The 15,162-nt window shown below is 36.9% G+C and overlaps 1 protein-coding gene across 1 annotated transcript; it reads right to left on the bottom strand.

Annotated features, from left to right (window-relative positions):
* Positions 1 to 917: 917 nt before the first annotated feature.
* Positions 918 to 4,623, bottom strand: LOC103954501 (linamarin synthase 2-like). Its single transcript, XM_009366333.3, has 2 exons — positions 2,981 to 4,623; positions 918 to 2,268 (listed from the first exon to the last, which is right to left on the bottom strand). The coding sequence occupies exons 1-2, from the start codon at positions 3,492 to 3,494 to the stop codon at positions 1,343 to 1,345; spliced, it is 1,440 nt and encodes a 479-aa protein (XP_009364608.1). The 5' UTR covers positions 3,495 to 4,623; the 3' UTR covers positions 918 to 1,342.
* Between the last annotated feature and the right edge of the window lie 10,539 nt (positions 4,624 to 15,162).

Below are 15,162 nucleotides of genomic sequence, written 5' to 3'. Positions count from 1 at the left end.
CATATTTGATCAATTGTACTTACATGAAATGGCATGAGTACTGGAATCTTACCTTTGGAAGTCTTCCACTCTCATTGTTTTCTACTATTATCTCCACCATTGTCATAGGTTAAAGGGAGGGAGAGAGATTGTGTGAGGAGTTGTAGCCAGATTATGAGGTAGGTTTTTCTATACGAGCGCTAGGGTTCCGCTTTCACAATGTCGAGAAAATTGGGCTTCGGGCATAAGGTAATTGGCTTGATATAATAAAACTGCAAGAGAGCCATTTAATGTAATGAGAGTGGAAGACTTCCAAAGGTAACATTCCAATACTTATGCCATTTAAAGTAAAGTATAATTAATCATATGTGATTCAAGATGATAATCAAGAAGGATTATACTATTGTTAAGTGATTGAATTTCGTTTGTTACTTTAAATTTATTATTCTCAAGAGTGGTGTTCTTGGTTAGAATAATCTATCATCTTTGAAAATACTTAAAGATCACCAAAGACATCCGAGTACAAAAAAAGTGATCTTTGGCTAAAATAGAGTGTGTGCTAAGAATCAAACTTTTTTATCTTTTATCCCCACCCCCTCTTCACACTACATTTGTATGAGTCCCGACAAGAAAAACATTGAAATTAACTACGAAATATAAAAATAAAACTCCACTTAAGTTGACAACAGTTGAAACTGAGAAATCCCTCCTCTACAGGCCACTTGCTCACTTAGGATGTTTCTTTGTGCTGTTTGTTGTTGTCTTCGTCTAGTGCGCCTCACAAGACATATTGAGTAGCGCACAACACACAACACACAACACATTTGGATGAGTCACTCACTTGAGCTCTACATATACCTCAATTATATGGATATGTGTCTTTCTAAACATAATGATTACAATTATACACCAATAAGAGGTATTGCCTTGGGTCCATTTATCGCCTTGTAGATCAACTTGAATTTTTGGTTGCATGCTTGAACTTGCGATTCATGCTTATGAAATTCCGGTGTCAACACACACGCAAAGGACAAAATTGTCCAAGAAAATGAATAAATTTGAATGGAACCAAGCCAATGCATTTGAGGTTTCTGAGTGCATCACATACTGATAGACGAGAGAAATAGAGGGAAGCAAGAAGATATAAAATTAGAGACATAACAGAAGACAAGGATGAACTTCGACACGTGAAGTTGTTTATTTATAGTGAAGGGCTATAAAAACTAGAGAAACTGAGACCCAAATTACCAAATATAAACATTAAAAGACAATACTAAATGAAAATAAGATAAATCCCTGGTAAATAAAAGCATATATGATAGTTCAGGAAAAGGGACCAAACGTGTTCCTGACCCATAGTAAGTCATTCACCAAGTTGGAGTGCCTCCTTAAGCAATCTCTCAAAATTATTGTACGATGATCCTCCAACATCAGTAGCTTCAACAGCTTTTTTCTTCCATTCCTTTGCCTTTTCCCTCATCTTCATCCCTCCTTCTCCTTCCAGCATTTCCGTAACAAGTACTTCAATTTCATGGCGCTTCACATCAGGGCTCACCTCCATTCCAATCTCCCACGTTGTGCATGAGTACCGACAATTCGTTTGTTGCTCCGCAAAGAAAGGCCAGCAAATTACTGGCACACCATGAGATATAGTTTCAATGGTAGAATTCCAACCACTGTGTGTTAGGAAAGCCCCAACAGATGGATGAGCCAACACTTGGTCCTGTGCACACCAACCTGTAATATAACCCCTATCCTTAATCTCCTCCAAAAATTCCTCAGGCAACGTTGGTGAGTCGCCCTTTACCACGTCAGCCCTAACTATCCATAAAAATGGGTGCTTGCTATTTGCCAGCCCCCATGCAAACTCAATCAAATGTTGGCCTGTCATCATCGTTACGCTGCCATAATTGACGTACACAACTGAATTGGGTTTCTTTTTATCAAGCCATTCCAAACATTTTGTGTCTTCTTTCCATAAGTTTGAGTTAAGTGACTTGATTTCGGGGAAATGCCTGCCAATCAAATTAAGGGGGCCGATGGTGTATATGTTGGGGAACATTGTCGATATTACATCTAACACTTCGCGTTCGAATTCGTCAAATGTGTTGAAGATGATTGCAGAAGAGTTCAAACAGTTAAGTGCTTCGGATCCCAAGTAATTAAACATTATGTCGTTGAGATCAGTAACTCTAATGAAACTTGGGATGTCCTTGAGCCGAACATTTTTCATACCTGGGATCCAATCAGTTGGTGTATCGAGTGTGCCATCATGCATGAAATTCTCATCTGAAATGCATGGAAGGTGAAGCATGTGTGATGATAGATAATTATGTTGACGGTTAGTTGATAAAAAAAAAAAAAAAAAAAAAAAAAGAGATCTCATAGTTTTATGTGCAAAATCCCATAATTAATCCGACAATCATTTCAACTCGGTCAGGACTGCCTCTTACAAAGTTAAGATTGATTTTATCAAACCAAGTGATCACTACAAATTGATTAATCTTCCCCAATAACGTGGCAGAAAAGATTTCTGAATAAAATTAACGCATTGATGTACTATATTTGGCAACCTGTTTATTAGACTGGTCCGCTTCTATTAGTAGTGTGATGTGATGCTGGACTAGACCCAATCACACACTAGAAAACAGGACCAGAATCTATAAGCTCCATGATTAATAATAAATCAAAATGAACACAAGAATATAAAAGGTACACAGGAAAGAACAAAGTGTCAAGTCTGGGTTATCTTATCCTTTGGACATGCTGGATTGCAGAGAAGATAAGAGCGCTGGAGTGCAGAGAAGGTACGAGGGAACACTGGAAAGACTAAAGAATCATCTTCCTGGATAAACAAAGGAATATGCACTTGGAAGGGAAGGATGTGGATGATTTAACTCAAGTGTGTCATGATAATTTATGTATACAAAAATGTTCATATACATAAATAAACTGATTAACGACAAAAGTGTAAAAAAAAAAATGGAAATTAAAGAAGTACCTTTGAACGGAATAATGCCACGTTTGACAAGTTCGCTGTATTGCAAGTACCCCATGAAGCCACAAGCAGAAGCCGTCCATAACGTAACCTCCGGAATGCCTAATTCTCTAGCAACTTTGCTCCCAAAGGTCATGGTACCATCTGCAACTATGCAAGTAACTTGTGGCACTTGAGATGAGGAATTGATCTTAGTCACCAGCTCTTTAAACGGACCAAGACAAGTTTTCTTAATGGAGTCACATAAAGTTGGAACATCTTGGGTTCCATCCTTATCCGAAGGAGGCAACCCGTCTGGTATGGTCTCGAACACAAAGTCCGGTAGACCCTTAACGGAGTCGGGACCTTTTGATCGGATTAAACGGTTGTGGTTGAACTCGGTGTTGACAAAGGTTATGTGGAAGTCCCTTGAGTGAATAAACTTGGCCAATTGCATCATGGGGTTAACATGGCCTTGTGCTGGGTATGGGACAAAAACCGCATGCCCTTTTTTGGTTGCTCGTTCTAATGGACTCATCTTCTCTCTTTGGTCTTTACCGAAAACTCGGAAAGTGCTCAGCTTCGAGGTCTTACTCGTGTGGTGAAAGCCAACTTCAATCCTGTGCTATTTATAGAAAATGTGGGTCAACTTTTCTTTGGCACGTGAAACTGACTCTGGCTAATGCTTTTCACTTTATAGATAGTCTCATAAGCAATTCAGTTTTTTTATTTTTTTATTTTTTTTTAAATATACTTTTGAGATGAAAAATAATAAATAACACATTTTTCTCCACTTACACACCATTGGTCATAAATTAAAAAAAAAAGTAGGTAAAAATAACTCCCTTTTCAAAGTTTATAACAAGAAGCTTTTGCCAAACGTCTAATTTTTGTCACACCTTCTAGTTATCCTAAAAGAGTACTACTAGTCTATTATCATTTAAAAAAAAAAAAAAAAATCTTAGGAGACTCTATAGAACATAATACACATTTAAGTGGGATTCGGGTCTCATCATCAGGTTTACAACTTGTCCAGGTGACGTTTTCATAATGAGTATTTTCACGTGTATTTACCAACCAATTGGACTAGAAAGTCAAAGTGAGTTATATAGATGGTACATTATGTGTTATTATGTAAGTGGTGAGAAATTTTATTTTTTATGTTATTAATTTTTTTAACACAAGAATCTCACCACTTGTATAAAAATACATGGTGTACCACTCCGTATTCCGAACACATTGAAATTTTCATCTATTCATCTCAACTTCTTTTCTTCCCTTTCGCAGAAGCTAAGATCTGGATCAGATCAATATTCATACCACTACTCTCTAAGACGTATTACAGTATTGGTGTGGTCCTTTCCTCTTTTTTATTTTTTTTATTTTTTATATCCAATAAATCATTGAATATAGCCAATGAAAAAAATCTAATCGATTGGTGTGTCCCTTTCCTTTTTTATTTTTTTATTTTTTTAATATCCAACAAATTATTGAATACTGTCAATGAAAAATTCTAATTGACTTACGTGGTTCTCATTGAAGGGTAAACTACGAAAAGCATTAGTTAAATTATCCAACAAATTATCATATTCCTACTAAGACTTTACATACCAAACTACGAAAAGAATGAGAGGTTGTTAGATTATCCTTAATTGATCCAGAATCCTCTGCGTATAGAATTGTTAATCTAATCGATTGGCGTGTCCTTTTGACACACCCCGATCGAGATCAGGGCATGTTGGCCGTCACGTAGAAGTGACGTAACCATGTGCACAGTGCGGAAGCTAATAAAATAATAATAAAAGTAGTATGAATAAATGAAAACTAGTTTACACAAGGTAATAACGAACAAGTGCAAGAGTAAGTGTGAACCCTAAGTTCAGAGCATGAAAGCCTAATACAATCTAGAAGGAAACGATACAACAAAAGCACACCCGAAGGTGGTCCTACACTGGTGGTAGTCTGTCAGATATGCCGGGAAAATCCTCAGGGAAGCCACCAAACGTGCTAGCCAACTAGAACCTGGAGGGGCGCAAAACAAAAGTGTGAGTGGGCAAAAACAAAGCTTTTCGAAAACCAAATTAATAAATAAGTTCTAACCCTTCGCCGTAAAACCTGTATACTCCCCAGAAAATAGAATATATATACATATATATATCATGCTCAGGAATATGCTATGCCAAAACCTCAATGTAAAATGCAAGTGCCCAGGTAATGTCATATCAATATCATATAATTTGTCAGTCGGAGTCACCTAACGTGACCTGTACGGCTGAATCTAGAGCTCAAATCTCTATCTCACTAGCTAGACCTGCACACGAGTCGGAACCACCTAAAGTGGTCTGTACGACAGGCCTGGGTGTAATATATAAATACGCTCAAGTGCTACGATCACGTGAAGGCTGGGCGAATAATCGCGGGTCACCTACGAGTCGGAACCACCTAAAGTGGTATGTACGACAAGCCTGTGCACCTAACTTGGATCCAAGATGAGCGTGTGGTGTGGGAGGTGAACATCACGTGAAGGACTGTGCCCGACTATGGGCTGGAGCACTAACACCGGGGTGCAGGTTATGAGCTCTCTAAGCATCTCAAAACACTACTAAACATAACATAAGTCATACTCACCTGGCACTTACCTGTGCGTCCACAGCACCCACATACATCTATATACATATGCACTAATAATGTATAAACAATTGCAATATAAAGCATGGCATATAAACGAATAAATGTTTCAAACCAATTTCTGGGAAAAGTATAAGTATATAGGTATTTATGGAAAACCAAAAGCCCACTCACTAGTAAGTAGAAGGGTCGTAACCCCCTTGCCTCGAGTGATCACGCTCGTCCTCGGGATAGGTCTCGCCTATATGCGAAACAACTATAAAAACGTTAATTTTAAAGCACATAACCAACTTTATGAAATAACTTCTCATACAATGCTCAAATGGGGTGTATGAATACACCAACGTGATCTACTCAACCTCAGGAACATCCCCATATTTTTAGAAAAATTTTCCACCGCCGCACGTGCCCCCACGCGTCGGCCAAGGCACGGCCACACGTGCCTGGCATGCTGACAGCGTCAGTTAACGCCGTCAGGAATATTCCATTATCTTTAACGGTTTCAGTCAACGGCGTTAGGAATATTCCGTCAATTTTGACGGAATATTCCGTCATCTTCTCTGGCGAGGCTCCGGCGCCGTCGCTGGCGCCAGAAAATCGGGAAAACTTTAAATCGTCCTATCTTCTTCGTTTTTCAACCAAATTTCACAAAATTGGTACCAAATTGAAGCTTACGATGAGAGGAACAAAATCATACCACTTTCAAGTGCTAAAATCCACGGGATCTCACCTGGAAAACTCCACCAATTCCGGCCAACCTCGAAACTCACTATCCCGACTTCCAAAACCTTCCAACGAACTACCCCGAGCCTCCTAGGGACCTCACCAAGCTTCCTACAAGCTTGAAATTCCCAAAAACATAAGAAATTACGTGTGCATGAACAGTGCCAAAAATCGGGTATCTCGAGTTCGACGTGGAAACGAAGGTAACCTTACCTGAAATGGGTATGGTTGGACTCCCACGGACCTCACGAGCATGGATATGTACTTTGTTTCTTCGATCTATGAAGATTTGGTGTGTTTGTGTGTGTGTCCGTACAAAGGTTATGAAAATGGGAAGGGAAATGGCGCAAGACAGGTGTAGGGATATGGGAAAGGGTGAGGGAAAATATGGGAGAGTGTGTGTGTGGTCCACAACCAGCCACACCAAGCCCAAAACAGCCACACAACGAAAAGAAATCACACTAGGGGCAAAATCGTCTTTTCACGTGTACGTTTTAAAATTTTCGGAACGGGCTATCACACTTTTCCTTTTTCTTTTTTTTTTTTTTAATATCCAACAAATTATTGAATACAATCAATGAAAAATTCTAATTGACTTACGTGGTTCTCATTGAAGGGTAAACTACGAAAAGCATTAGTCAATTTATCCAACAAATTATCATATTCCTACCAAGACTTTACGTACCAAACTACGAAAAGAATGAGAGGTTGTTAGATTATCCTTAATTGATCCAGAATCCTCTTCGTATAGAATTGTTATTTTCAATTATATTTAGGGTAGGATTCCTATTTTAAGAGGGATTAATATTACTTCATATATATTGTAATATTTTATACACATCAATACAAGAAGTCATAATTCTACATAATACCACTCATCTAGGTTTTCTATTTAGTTAATCTGCTTCTCCTTCTCTCTCTTCTCTCATCCACCATATTAGGCTTAGGGGTAATTGGGCCTTGTCTTGTCTTTTAGTGTTGGACAAAAAGGGTGTAATTGCTATATTAAATCATATAAAAAAATAAAAAAAATAGTACATGCAATTATATATCAAAGTAATGCATATATATAAGTAACCATTGTTAAATGAAAATGACATAATGGATTAGAAAAAACTTAAAAATACGGTCTAGGCCAATGTTAGGCATTCTGTCCTTGAGACAAGTTTACATCCACTACGGTGCTCATGGTTGATCAGCAGTTGTCTCCCAGAATACAACGACAACATCCTTGTAATAGTAGCACTCCAAATCACAAGACTCTAATGAATCACGATTGTGTTGAAAACTCTCACATATAGACTCAATCAGACTCTCTAATGTTTAGTGCACTATTTCTATTGTTATCTCTGCAATTGTCGGAGCACAACCTGAGAGAGAGACTCTGTGAGGGGTTGTAGTCAGGTTCTGAGGTATGGTTTTTCTATATGAGCGCTAAGGTTCTGTTTTTGCTGCGTTGAGAAAATTGGGCTTAGGGAACAGAGTAATTGGCCTGATACAATAAAACTGCAAGAAAGCCATTTAATGTAATGAGAGTGGAAGACTTCCAAAGGTAAGATTCCAGTGCTCATGCCATTTAATATAAAGTATAATTGATCAGATATGATTCAAGATGATAATGAAGAATTATTATATTGTTGTTAATTGATTAAATTTCGTTTGTTACTTGAAATCTATTATTCTAAGGAATGCTGTTCTTGGTTAGAATAATCTAAAAATTACCAAGGACATCCAAGTACGAAAAGAGTGAGCTAACATAGAGTGTATGCTAAGACTCAAACTGAGTTAAGCTTTTATCCACACCCCCTCTTCACACTGCATTTGTAAGAGCTACGACAGCAAAAAAAACATTGAAATTAACTACGAAAAATAAATACAAAACTCCACTAAAGTTGTCAACAGTTGAAAGTGAGAAATACCTCTTCAGGAAGATCATAAATCATTCCCAGTGTTCCCCATATTTTGCCGTGAGTGTTTCTCTCGATTCCAAAAGTGGAGTTTCAAGGGTTGTGGCACCATCCATCTCGAAGATCTCTTGGACTGTGGAAAATGCTTTCTTTCTTGCTGACTTTTGTTATTTCGGAAGGTCACAAGTACCCTAGGATTTCCAATAATATATACAGGGTTAGAAAGTAAGTCTACTCAACACAAACCCAAAAAGAAAAAAAAATCATAAAATCAGTTGACACAAAAGACCATGATCTGCAAAGGCAGATGAGACAGCAACCTGAGTATGGTTTTTTGAAAATATACATTGACATAATTACAACAAGTTTCCAATTCTTTTCAAATGATCACTATTACATATTCAAACATCTATCCGTATCGAACAACAAAGTACAAAGTTAAATTATCTGAAGAAAAAAAAATCTCCTTTCCTCTCAAAGACAATAACAAAGTAACACAAACACAGTGTCTTAAATAAACAGGTAAGAAAAAAGATAATAAAATAATCATATTACTTTTCTTCTCCTACATGTCAAATAAATGGTTACATATAGCCACAAAATCAAGTAACAAACGAAATTCAATCAATTAACAGCAGTATAATCCTTTTTTATTATCATCTTGAATCATATTTGATCAATTATACTTTACAGTAAATGGCATGAGTACTGGAATGTTACATCTGGAAGTCTTCCACTCTCATTCCTTTCCATTATTATCTACGCCATTGTCGGAGTTGAGAGGGAGAGAAGCATTGTGTGAAGGGCTGTAGTCGGGTTCTGAGGTAGGGTTTTTTATATATGAGTGTTAGGGTTCTACTTTTGCAATGTCGAGAAAATTGCTTAGGGCACAGGGTAATTGGACTGATATAATAAAACCACAAGAGTGCCATTTAATATAATGAGAGTGGAAGACTTCCAAAGGTAAGATTCCATTACTCATGTCATTTAATGTAAAGTATAAATGATCACATATGATTTAAGATGATAACCAAGAAATATTATAATGTTGTTAACCGATTCAATTTCATTTGTTACTTGAATTTTATTTTTCACAGGAATGCTCTTCTTGGTTAGGATAATCTGTTATCATTGGACATACTAAAAGATCACCAAAGACATCTAAGTACAAAACGAGTGATCTTTGGCTAAAATAGAGCGTGTACTAAGAATCAAAGTAAGTTAAGCTTTATCCCCACGCTCTCTTCACACTGCAATTGTATGACTCACGACAAGAAAAACATTGAAATTAGCTACGAAAAATAAAAACAAAACTTAACTTAAGTTGACAACAGTTGAAATTTAGAAATACCTCTTCAAGAAGATCATAAATTGATTTCCAATCTTCCCCATATTTTCTGCAAGGGTTTCTCTCAATTCCAAAAGTGGAATTTCAAGGGTTGTGGCACCATGCATCTTAAATACCTCTTTGACTATTGAAAATGCTTTCTTCCTTGCTACCATTTGTTCTTTCGGGAGGTCACAAGTACCCTAGGATTTCCAATAATATATATAAGGTCAGAATGCTAGTAAGTCCACTCAGCACAAAACCAAAAAGATAAAAAAAAAAAAATCATAAAATCAGTTGAAACAAAAGACCATAGTCTGCAAACGTAACTAAGACAGAAAACTGGGTATGATTTTTTGAAATATACATCGACATAATTATAATGAGTTTTCAATTCTTTCCAAATGATCATTATTAGAGATTTAAACCTTTATCCGCATCGAACTACAAAGAACAAAGTTAAATTATCTTAAGAACTACAAAGAACAAAGTTAAATTATCTTAAAAATAAACTCCCTTCCTCTCAAACATAATAACAAAGTAACAAAAACACAGTTTCCCAAATAAAAAGGTCAAAAAAAAAAAATAAATAAATAAAAAAAATAAAAAGATAAGAAAATAATGATATTAATTTTCTTCTCCTACATATCGAATAAATGGTAACATAAAGCCACAAAATCAAGTAACAAATGAAATTCAATTAGTTAACAGTAGTATAATCCTTCTTAATTTCCATCTTGAATCATATCTGATCAATTATACTTTACATTAAATGGCATAAGTACTGGAATCTTAGCCTTGGAAATCTTCCACTCTAATTGCTTTCTACTCTTATCTCTGCCATCGTTGGAGCTTAGAGGGGGAGAAAGATTGTGTGAGGTATTGTAGTCGGGTTTTGAGGTAGGGTTTTTCTATATGAGCGCTAGGGTTCCACTTTTGCAGTGTCAAGAAAATTGGGCTAAGGGCACATTGTCATATCCCGGCTCGGGTGGCACCACTTCCCGGGCCCGCTCCACCACCGTAGCACGATATTGTCCGCTTTGGGCTTACCATTCCCTCACGGTTTTGTTTTTGGGAACTCACGAGCAACTTCCCAGAGGGTCACCCATCCTGGGAGTGCTCTCGTGCGCTACTCGCTTAACTTCGGAGTTCTTATGGAACCCGAAGCCAGTGAGCTCCCAAAAGGCCTCGTGCTAGGTAGGATGGGAATATACATTTAAGGATCAGTCCCCTGGGCGATGTGGGATGTTACACACATGGTAAATGCCATGATATAGTAAAAACTGCAAAACTGTCATTTAATGTAGTGAAAGTGGAAGACCTCCGAAGTTACGATTCCAGTACTCATGCCATCTAATGTAAAGTATAATTGATCACATATGATTCAAGATGATAATCAAGAAGGACTATATTGTTGTTAACTGATTGAATTTCATTTGTTACTCGAAATTTATTAATCTCAGGAATCCTGTTCTTGATTAGAATAATAAATACTAAAGGATCACCAAAGACATCCAAGTACAAAAAGAGTGATCATTGGCTAAACTAGAACGTGTGCTAAGAATCGAACTGAGTTAAGATTTTATCCCTACTCCCTCTTCGCATTGCATTTGTATGAGTCACGACAAGGAAAACATTGAAAATAACTATGAAAAATAAAAACAAAACTCCACTTACTTTGACAACAGTTAAAGTTGAGAAATTTCTCTTCACGAAGATCGTAAATCGACTTCCAATGTTGCACATATTTTGCCATAAGCGTTTTCTCAATTCCAAAAGCGGATTTTCAAGGGCTATGGCACCATGCATCTAAAATACCTATTGGACTGTTGAAAATACTTTATTTCTTGCTGCCATTTTGTTCTTTCAGGAAGTCACAAGTACACTAGATTTCTAGTAATATATACTAGGTCAGAATGCTAGTAAGTCGACTTAGCACTGTCACGCCCTGAACTCAGGGTCGGTAATAAAAACTCGAACCCGAATCCGAAACGTGAGTTAAAAACTCAATAAATAAAAGGAAATTGAAACGGGTTGGAAAATAAATTTCTTCTTATAAAATAACTCATGATTCTTATACAAATTAAGAACTTTTTAAAATTCTGTAGTAAAAAGATGAATAAACATTCTATTCTCACAACTAATCCGATCTCATCTTGCCTACCTTTTTGAATGTCTAGTTCGTAAATCTGCATAACAATAGAGGGATGAGTTTCAACAGCTCAGTAGAGACATAACCTTATCATAGTCAATTGACAATATTAAATTAAGTGTCATGAAATCATATGGCCAAATATCAAATTATTATTGATAACAATGCATGAATGCAATGCAACCTCTTCAACTATTCCCGTTAACTCATATAATAAAGCACGTGGACCTGTACGTCCCATACCGTGCATTTTACGACTAGAGTGGTGGTTCGAATATTCTATTATACAAATTAACCCCCATAAGATATCCCGAGTTCATACCCCTTTTGTTAGTCATCTTATCTAATTCATTGATCTCCAGCCCACATCGACAATTTATCTCGCTGATATCCTATTCTAATGTGCAAACTGGGCTTGCCTGGGACCTAGTTCACAATTAATAGATTCAACTACACAAAAGATCCTTTCCAATTACCTTCATTTCCAGACCAATCTCAACACTAAAGTTCCAACCACATCAACATGAATGATGAACAAATAATGTCATTCATCTTTCACATATATCATAGTATATTCTCAACAAATAACATTTCAGCAATAATTCCATAACCAATAACAAGTAAACACTCAACTAAAGCAATTAGCCAAATAATATCCAACCACATTAATCAATAAAAAAAATAAAAAATATTATAACACTTCACGAAATTTAATAAAATCAATTTCCTTAAAGGTCTGTCATGTTTTCCCTACCTGAATTCCAAAGCTAAACCGAAAATCTACATCACTACCGAAATAACTAAACTCTACGTACTTGAACAAGCTCCTTGATCACGTCTAAATACCATGTATTTCTTCCACTCTTATCTTTTCTAATCTCTCTTACTATATATAAATATATAAAAATATAGACATAAATATTTATACACACACACACACATATTTTTTTGCATGGTTTCCTGAATTGCACAACCGATCCTTTTTCTAGGAATCCTAGAAATCTCGTGATCGTGACCGTTCATCGTATATCGTGCGATCAATTTTAATTAGGTACTATTTATATTTAATTTGAAAATTTAAAATAATTTCTAACTATACAATATACGATGAACAGTTATGATCACGAGATCTTTATAAAAGGAATCCGGCAAAGATGGTTTCCGGATTAACCTGACAACTATTCAGAATGGGATAAAGAAAACAAATGGAACACTTACGAAATTGACGCATGGCTATGTAGTATTAGGGTTCGACACTTGGTATACATGTGTCATCATAATACGAATGCTGGAGTCTTATCACAATGTTTGCAGGAGGTGTACTAACCTAATGCAAATGCATGAAACTGTAGATATCTATACCACTAGGGTTTAATATATATACACACATATAAAGAGGCACAAGTCAAATTGGCCCTTCAAACTTGTAAATATCCATACGCGTAAAAAGAGGCACAAATCAAATTGGCCATTCAAACTTTCAGCAATATAAAAAAATCAACCTATCCAACCAAAAACCCCTTCTGGATTGGATGGGAATGAATAAAGAAATACTAAGTCGTCCCATATCAAATCTAGAACTTTGGTTCTTGCCAAAATTTATGAGACTTTATAATACGTATACGTGTAAAGAAAGGCCACCTCCTACTTACCTTTGTTTAGCACAATGGCTACCTCATCTAGTCACTTTCCACATAGTATACTAATAACATGACAAATGTCTTTGGACTGGCATGTTGGCTAATCCCACGTGGAAAACTTAGCCACTTAGTTGCTGCCATGTGTCATCAATGTTGAATAAGAAGAGTATCCAAGATAACTCTAATGATTCCAAGAAGAAAAAAAATAGAGCACACTCTTAAAGAAAGCTCACAAAACAAACTAATTAGCAAAGCTTTTCTTATTTAGCTCTAGGCTTTGTTTTTCCTTGGATGATGTACAATGCTTGGGGACTTGGGTATTTATAGCAAACCAAATTAAAGCTACACCACACACTTAATTAAACTAAGATTATTTACTACCACACAAAACCCATTAATTGCACCTAATTTTTTCCACTCAACCATACCTAACATTGCCTAACTTTGCAATTGTAAGCAATTACATCATCAAACTAGATATGGACTTTGACTTTAGATTGGGTTATGGATTACTTATGGTTTTGGGCTGACATTGATTCTCAACACTCCCCCTCAATGTCAGCTCTCATTCTTTGCACTGTGCTGAGCAGACAGCGAAAATTTTCGAGCTTGCCTGTACTTAAACTTTTTGTGAACAAGTCCGCAACTTGATCATTCGTCTTGACCTGTCTCATCTCAATCTCTTCTTGTAGAACCTTTTCTCTGATAAAGTGGTAGTGCACTTCCACATGTTTAGTTCTTGCATGAAAGACTGGATTTTCCGCCAAGAGAATGGCCGATTGGTTATCACAGTACAATGGTACTGGATAATCTACTGGTTGATGTAGATCACTCATCAACTGTACCAGCCATGTATTCTCTTGAGCTGCCATTGCTGCTGCTCTATACTCTGCTTCTGTGGTTGACAAAGATACCGTTGGCTGTCTCTTGCTACACCAAGAGATGGTTCCAGAACCAAGCTTAAACACATACCCAGTTGTTGATCTCCTGGTGTCATGATCTCTCGCATAGTCAGCATCACAGTAACCAACTAACTTGCAGTCTTCACCTTTCTTGTACAAAAGACCATAGTCAATTGTACTCTTCACATATCTCAGTATTCGTCGAACTGCTTCCAAATGAGGTTTCTTTGGATTTTGCATGTACCGACTCATCACACCAACTGCATAAGAAATGTCAGGTCGAGTCAAGGTTAAGTAGATCAGACTACCTACCAATTGTCGATACATTGTCGCATCTTCCAAATCTTTTCCTTCATGTGCACACATTTTGGCGTTTGGTTCCATCGGTGTCAAAATTGGCTTGCATTCGAGCATTCCAAACTTCTTCAATAAATCTTTGGAATATTTTTGCTGACAAAGAAATATTCCTTCTTGTGTGCGATCAATCTCTAGACCAAGGAAGTGCTTGAGTTGGCCAAGTTCCTTCATCTGGAAACGGACTGATAAATTCTCGTTCGTCCGAAGAATTTCTGCCTCATCATCACCGGTTATGATCAAGTCATCCACATACACTAGCACGATAGCTAGCTTTCCTTCATTGGCTTTGACAAACAAGCTGGAATCTGCAGGTGTTACTGAATAACCACTTTGTGTTAGAAACTTTGCAATCTTACCGTACCACGCTCTTGGTGCTTGTTTCAAACCGTAGAGTGCTTTCCTTAACTTACACACGTACTCAAGATGAGCTTCGCTTTTAAAGCCCATTGGCTGCATCATGTAGATCTCCCGATCTAACTCTCCATGCAAGAAAGCATTCTTCACATCCATTTGGTATAGATTCCAATCTTTGTTAGCTGCAAGTGCAAGTAGGACTCGTACTGTTGTAAG

This window comes from the organism of the source record quoted next, unplaced genomic scaffold (assembly GCF_019419815.1).
Source record: "Pyrus x bretschneideri cultivar Hongxiangsu unplaced genomic scaffold, Pyrus_bretschneideri_v1 Contig104, whole genome shotgun sequence".
NCBI classification, from domain to species: Eukaryota; Viridiplantae; Streptophyta; class Magnoliopsida; order Rosales; family Rosaceae; genus Pyrus; species Pyrus x bretschneideri.
The sequence above is the reverse complement of the archived record's forward strand: the minus strand, read 5'-3'. Positions and strand labels throughout refer to the sequence as shown.

Excerpts from the sequence above, each read along its gene's own strand:
- LOC103954501 (XM_009366333.3), bottom strand. The coding sequence starts at position 3,494 with ATGAGTCCATTAGAACGAGCAACCAAAAAAGGGCATGCGGTTTTTGTC. Across the intron at positions 2,269-2,980 it reads TGGCATTATTCCGTTCAAAG|ATGAGAATTTCATGCATGAT; the intron begins GTACTTCTTTAA and ends CATGCATTTCAG.